At 43.0% G+C, this 7835-nt stretch overlaps 1 protein-coding gene across 1 annotated transcript; it reads left to right on the top strand.

Annotated features, from left to right (window-relative positions):
* The first annotated feature begins 500 nt into the window (after window positions 1–500).
* Window positions 501–7592, top strand: LOC149287649 (uncharacterized). Its single transcript, XM_089492531.1, has 2 exons — window positions 501–518; window positions 6270–7592. Exons 1-2 carry the CDS (start codon window positions 501–503, stop codon window positions 7359–7361), a joined length of 1110 nt encoding a protein of 369 aa, XP_089348657.1. The 3' UTR covers window positions 7362–7592.
* The last annotated feature ends 243 nt before the right edge of the window (window positions 7593–7835 follow it).

Below are 7835 nucleotides of genomic sequence, written 5' to 3' on the forward strand. Positions count from 1 at the left end.
TGTCTTCCCAGAAGGTGGAAATGAGATTTCTAGACCCAGACACACAGTGCGCCAGTAAGTCCTTTGTGTGGGGACTGTGTGTACGTGTTGTTTATTAGAGCTTTGTGAGGTATTTGTTTCATGGAATTTACATATGATTTCACTTCTCAAGAATGACCACAGTCCAGGGTGCAATGTTCCATCAAAGACCTATACATTTATAGACTTTTGTTTTTTCAAATGCACCACCTTCAGCATTGTGCAGACTTTTTAAAAACATGCAAGGTAAAGTGAAGTGAATGTGATTTTGACAATATGTTAATTCAGAAACACACAAATGTACATGCATCAATTTCTGCGTGCCTTCAGGAAACAAAGAGAGGTGATGCACACCTCATGCTCCATCTCTGACCGAAATATAAACACAGCAGTTAAGCTCAGATAAATGGTCTCATTTGCAAAAATAAAATAATTATTTTCACCAGTGTGTAAATGAGGAGGGGCCATGATGAGGGGAGGCCATGGATCAGATCCTTAAGGTAATGTAGGTCTTATCCAGCCCAGGAGCTAGAGCTTCTCCACCTGGGACATAAAGCAGGTCCTCCTCCTCTTCCTCTGTGTGAATGAGAAGTCAAATTCTCATCAGTGATGATGACACAGCCTGAAAAATTTGCATTCCTGCATTTAAAAATCTGAGGAGTCCTGAATTCTGTTGGTTAACCCTTGAGTGTAGACTCACTCAACCCATAAGTGACTGCTGATGTCCACATATAGATAAATCCAACCGATTCAGTGATTCTACTCCGATCAGGACTAAGCATAGGATACAGACTAGGATTTAGGCCAGCATATGCCTGGAACAGGATACTCCCAAGCCAAGATGCCATGGGAATTGGGTGCTCCCTTCCCATCAGCTCAATCCTCGGATGCCCCCTGATCCTGGGAGGAGGGCTGGTTACCATGGAAGGGAAGAAACTTGAGAAGAGAGAGCTCCTTTCCTGCCCTGCCTGGCCAGCGGCTTCACTGGTCAATGGAGTGCAACTGGTTTGGCCACTGGGAGAATGAGGGTCCACCATGGTGGGAGAGTTGAGTGTGAGGTATTAGAGAAGGATCCAGCTGTGTTTTGGTAGCCAGAAGGAAAGCATATGTGACCTGCATATGTCACCAGCAGGATGACAATCTCTGTGACTTTGAGTGCTGCAGGGTTTCTTGCCAAACCAAGCCTAACCCTGGTCTCTTTTCTCAGGAACTTCATCTTGGCCCCCTTGTACACTGCTTTGGGGTATCTTTTGCTGGACGTGATCCAAGTGCAAGGCCACCAAGACCTCTCTACCTAATGGCCGACACAGGGGCCAAGCGGAGGGAGTTGGGCTCCAAGAGAAAGAGGTTGCTGAGGTACAACAACTCTTTTGTAAGTTGCCACCCTAACTATTAATTTCTTTTTTAAAAGTTTTTATTGAAAATATTAAAAATTACAAATGACAAAAAGACATATGACAATCCAATTACATTATGAAGCAAACCCTTTTATCTATTAGACTTATGTAGATTTCTTTAAATAAACTTCCTGGTTCTCCAGATTTCTCCAAAAATAAAAACCATTTTATTTTAACTGAACTCTTATCTCTTTACCAACTATTTACCAATGGCTTCTTAATACTTCTGAATAAAGGCTTGAATACCCGTTATCACGTTACTTTTCTATACTTTTTTCATTCCACCTTATACCATATACTATGTTATCAATATCACCACTGTGTTGTTTATTTATTTTTCTTCATATATTTACCTTCATATGTTCTATATTTCATATTTTCCAATATCATTTCAACTCTTTTGGCATATTCTACAGGACTCATCCCAAAAAATTCCATTACTTAATATATTCCTTCCAAACATTCCACTCTTTATAGAAATTATCTAATGATTTATTATTTACAAAGTAAGTCAATTTATTCATTTCGAAAAAATCTTAACATTTTCAATCCCCATTCTTCAATTGTAGGACATTCTTCTTTTTTCCATTGTTTTGCAAACACTGACCTTGCTGCTATTATAGCATAGAGAAGAATTTTCTGACTATTAGTTTCATTTGTGTCCCTGCTGGGCCACCTCATGAAAGCAAGCGGAGAACATACTGTCCCAGTGTGGCAGAGAGAGTCCTGGTTAATCCTCTGTCACCTCATTTTTTCAGGGGCTTTGAAAATGTCCTAGTTCTCTCTCCTCCTCGCACTTTCTCCCTTCAGTTCAGTTGCTGCAAAATGTGTTCCAAGTTCAAAAGATGTGTGCAGCTCAACAACTCAAAAGAGGAGAAGGGAGGAGAGAAGGGGCGGGGCCTTGCCCTTGCCAGGAGTTGGGGGCCAAATCAAACTGCTGTACCCTTCCTCGCTTTTGTGACCTTCATCATTAACAACTTTGGCCATCTTGACCCCCTTTTGGTGTTGCTTGTCCAGATGTGTCTTTCTTTCCCCATCTGTGAAATGCTGAGGAATATGGAAGAATATCTCTGGAGCTAAATTGAGGGTGGGCCCAGTGGCCCTCAAGGCCAGAGTACTCCCCAGAACTGTTTTTTAAAAATGGAATTTGCCTCTCAAATTAGGTGAGATATGGCTAAATGCACTATAATTCATTGGTGACTAAATGTACTATACATGTCTGGATAGTCAGTATCTTAATCAATCAATAATATCCCAGAAATGGCCTAAATAATATTCTTTATTATATTGTATATTATATTGAAAGGGTTCAAGACAATCTGGATCTCAGAGGCTGTAGCTTTTTGCTTGCTTGCAGACTTTAAAGTTTATTTGCTGGACTGAATTCTGAAGTGTTGAAATAATATTTGCAATGCACCATGTACTCCCCCCCCCCTTTTATTGGTCATTCTCTGGATGAGGGCTATTTTCTATTGCAGGTGACCTTTGCGGATGTGGCGATATATTTCACCAAGGAGGAATGGAAACTGTTGACAAAGAAGCAGAAACTTATGTACAGTTCTGTGATGATGGAGAATTATGAAAATGTGGCCTCTGTGGGTAAGGAAGCTGAATCCATTGCCCTTCCTGTGGAGACTGAGGGCCCTTTCATAATTCAATGTCAGAACGCTATAATTCCACTTTAGAATTATTGAATTAAAGAGTTGAAACAGACTGCAAGGACCATCCGGTTCAATCCTCTGCCATGCAGGAATAGGCATTCAAAGCATCTCTGAGAGATGGCCATCCCGTCTCTGTCAAAAAACCTGCAAAGAAAGAGCACCAAACTCTGAGGGAATATGGCGCAGTACAGACCGTCAACAAGCGGCATACCAGCACCGGTATTAGGGTTGGGAAGAGCGCATCATGTACATGCTCCCTAACTGTAATACATACCAGCAGCGCTATAATGCCAGCGCCCTGTATACATGGGCACTGCTATTATGATGTCACGCACGCACCATGTCTAAATCTGAAAGAGCTCCTTCTGGGCACGCACCTCGTTCTCACAGCCACCAAATGGCTGCAAGAATGATGGCAGGGAGAGAGGCCCCTTTCTGCCATAGCTCTGGCTCCCATGGTGTCCAGGGGCATGAAGCCCCGAGGACATCCATTTCCAGGCCACAGGGAAGCAACATTTTGCCGCTTCTCCATGGCCTGGAATCCTCCGCGGAAAGGGGCAGCTGCAGACCACCCCTTTTCCATGGTCAGTACTGGGCCTATATTCCACTGTTGAAGAGCTCTTACTGTCAGGAAGACCATCCTAAAGTTTAAGTGGAATCTCTTGTCCCTGTGGCTTGCATCCATTGTTCCATGTTCTTTTTCTGGAGTAGCAGAAAGCAAGCCTGCTCCATCTTGAATATGACATCTCTACAAATATTTCAATAGGGCTGTCATGTCCCCTCTTAACCTTCTCTTCTCTAAGCTAAACATACCAAGCTCCCTAAGTCGTTCCTCAGAGAGCATGGTTTTCAGACCATTCACCGTTTTGGTTTTCCTTCTCTGGACATGCTCCAGCTTCTCAGCATTTGTTTGAATTGTAGTGCCCAGAACTGGACACAGGATTATTGCAAGTGAGCCCTACCAAAACAGAATAGAGAGGCAATATTATTTTCCTTGATCTTGACACTATACTCCTATTGATACAGCCTAGGATCACATTGGCCTTTTCAGCTGCTGCATCACACTGTTGACACATGCCCAACTTGTGCTCTACTACCATTCCTAGTTCCCTTTCACACATTATTTAATTGTCAAAACATATTCCTGTGGAATCTTGGAATTTTTAGTTTTAGTGAGGCACTATTGTTCTCCACTTTGTAAGGCTATCCAACCCTAAACTGCTAATTCTGGAATTTTGTGGGAAGGAGCCATGGATATTAATGCTTTTTGCCCCTAAATGGTCCTCAGCCCATTCCTGAACAAGTTTCCTGGCTTTTGTTTCCACTTTTCCAGGCTCTGGAGAGGCTTTGTGGGAAAAAGGCCTCCCTTGGCCCTGCAATGGCCCAGAGAGGGCCCAGCAGTGCCAAATGGGCTCCACTTCCCCAAAGGGATGCTGTGGGATATTGAGGGGCAAAATATTATGCCATATTTTTAGGCGACACAATGTGGGGTTGCCTCAAGATCCTGTGGCAGCCAATGTGACTCTCCCCAATCCCCAACAGTAGTCCATCCCTGTCTTGGAGTTGTCTTAAAGCTGTTTTAAGGCTCTCCTTGAACCTCACCAAAATTGGAATCCAGGTCCCAGCCCCTTTATTCTGCTTTTCCTAATGCATTATTTGTAAATTGATTGTCCTGCCTTTCTCAAGAAATGAGTCTCAAAGTGTCCCTTTTGTGCATCACACTCTGTGGGTGTGTGTCTGTGATAGAGAGATGGAGGGAATGTGAAAAACAGAAAAGCAGGAAAGAGATGGTGAAGGTGAAATTTCCTTTTTCTCTAATGTTTCTTTTCCAACCTGAGCTTGCTTGGCTCCATGGTTGATTCCAGAAGTGCTATGTTACCTGAAATGCTGGAGTCTGGGGAGGTCACCCGCAAGTGCTATGCTTTTAGGGGAATTTCATGCTTAGCGCAAAGGAGAGATTGGGGCAACCGTGATCTCGGGATTCATCCCAACTATATCAGGCCCCAAAGCACACAGAACTCCAAAGGCATTTCAAATAGGTTTCTGTGTTTTATTTAAGGGGAAAGCAAAACACACACACACATACAAGTGTTCATGAACATACACAAGAACTAGGTAACAAAGGTGGTCGTGGTGAATAATGCAAGGCTTTGCTAATGGTAATACATTACCTAGATGGAACTTGATTGCAATTGCTGAGGGTCCAGAATGGGGAAAGAAGTCAGTAACTCCCATGACAAGTGAGGCTGGCTAGTGTAGTGAGGTGTTTAGCAATGTAAACCAATGGAGTGTCTCTCTGCAACTGGACTGATGCTGAAGACTAGTCAGTTGGGGCTGATATTTATACTGAAATCGTTGCTTGGGGGCAGAAACGAAACATTCGAAAAGGTTTAAATTGCTTTAGAATGTTTCCTGGGTGGGGAAAGAATTGTCTGAAACTGAATTAAATGCAGTGGGTCCTTGGTGGAAATTCTTCAGCCAAAAAGGATCATCACACTGGCTCTCAGGTCCAATGTATAGCACAATCTGAAGGCGACACTCCCAGGGATCAACAATAACATAGCAGAGAACAGAAGAAAATCTCTAGATATAGGTATTGGCAATGCACTGACTATTTGCCACACTTAAAAAGAACTCATAGACACAGTTGATTTCCTCCAAGTCCTTGGAGGTTGTTTATCTTGAGTTGGAATAGAAAACAAATATGTACCAGCTCTCCTCACCGACTTCCATCAACTTCATAATCTCTTCTACACCCAACTCCAACCCACATCAATCCGCATGTGAGCTGTATACTGTATTGGTTGTGAGTCATCTCCTGGTGTCACACAGCATGAGGCATCCTCTCCAGTTAACTTGCATCATGCCTTGGGCTCTGGATCAGGACTCTATGGCCGTCTCACAAGATACGATGCCACTTTTCAATCAAAATGTTTTAACATATATTTAATAGAATTTTTTAACTGCCTGATTTTCTGCTTCGACTGATTTCCTTATGGCAGTTTCCCTACAATCTCTTCTTTGCAAGCTCCTATAAGTAAGGATACAATCGTTATATGGATTTGGGGGCATCCAGAACAGGGTCATGTCGGGTCACTCACACCAACTTTATTAATTTAACCTGAAATAGGGAGGGGTGAACGTAGGGCTAAATCTTGGGGTAACACCTTCCTCTCTTAATGCTGAGATTCAGTCTTCTCTGTCATTGTTCTCCTTTACAGAAGAACTTGTCAGTCGTGAGCGAATCCACACAACAAAGAAGTCATATAAATGCCATCACTGTGGGAAAAAATTTGCTTACAAGTCAGTCCTAGTCATGCATGGGAGAGTCCACACAGGAGAGAAGCCATACAAATGCCAGCATTGTGGGAAATGTTTTTCTCGGCAGTCACACCTAGTGAGACATCAGAGAGTCCACACAGGAGAGAAGCCATACAAATGCCAGCGTTGTGGGAAATGGTTTTCTTGCAAGTCAAACCTAGTGACACATCAGAGAGTCCACACAGGAGAGAAGCCATACAAATGCCAGCGTTGTGAGAAATGTTTTTCTTCGAAGTCACCCCTAGTGACACATCAGAGAGTCCACACAGGAGAGAAGCCATACAAATGCCAGCGTTGTGAGAAATGTTTTTCTTGGAAGTCACACCTAGTGAGACATCATACAGTCCACACAGGAGAGAAGCCATACAAATGCCAGCGTTGTGAGAAATGTTTTTCTTGGAAGTCACACCTAGTGACACATCAGAGAGTCCACACAGGAGAGAAGCCATACAAATGCCAGCATTGTGGGAAATGTTTCTCTCAGAAGTCAGTGCTAGTGACACATCAGAGAGTCCACACAGGAGAGAAGCCATACAAATGCCAGCATTGTGGGAAATGTTTCTCTCAGAAGTCAGACCTAGTGACACATCAGAGAGTCCACACAGGAGAGAAGCCATACAAATGCCAGCATTGTGGGAAATGTTTCTCTCAGAAGTCAGTCCTAGTGATGCATTGGAGAGGCCACACAGGAGAGAAGCCATACAAATGCCAGCATTGTTGGAAATGTTTTTCTCGGCAGTCACACCTAGTGACACATCAGAGAGTCCATTCAGGAGAGAAGCCATACAAATGCCAGCATTGTGGGAAATGTTTCTCTCAGAAGTCATACCTAGTGATACATCAGAGAGTCCACGCAGGAGAGAAGCCATACAAATGCCAGCATTGTGGGAAATGTTTCACTCAGAAGTCAGTCCTAGTGATGCATCGGAGAGGCCACACAGGAGAGAAGCCACACAAATCCTAGAAGTGAACTAACATTATTTTTGTCAAGAATTGTGATGTTTTGTGTTAGGTGTGTCTGTCTGTATGTCTGTTTATACTTTAAAGTTGTATTTTGTTAGGTTTAGGTTTTAATTGCTATTAGTATATATCATTGCTTTAGTTTATAAAATTGACTGGGGATTTTTGATCGTGGTATAGGTTAGCTGAATAGAGGAATGGGATTTGTTGCAGCTGGCTAGTATAGTTATGGCAATGATAGCGCTTGGAATTTGTGGGATGTTGGTTGATGAAAGTTAGAGGCCAATATTAACAGAAAGGGCTAGTCTCTGGGAATGGCAAAAGGGGCCTTGTTACCTGTGGGGCATAGACTGTGCGTATTGGAGGTGGGGGCTAGGTTTGGAAGAGGGTGGAGTTTTAGGTTTTGGGGTTTAAATGTATTCTTTGGCTTGGGGTGGGCAGTTCTGACTTAAATACTGAATTTCTGACTATGTGTTCT

This window comes from Sceloporus occidentalis, unplaced genomic scaffold (assembly GCF_023333645.1).
Source record: "Sceloporus occidentalis isolate IW3139 unplaced genomic scaffold, rSceOcc1.0.p SCAF_57, whole genome shotgun sequence".
Classification (NCBI taxonomy): domain Eukaryota; kingdom Metazoa; phylum Chordata; class Lepidosauria; order Squamata; family Phrynosomatidae; genus Sceloporus; species Sceloporus occidentalis.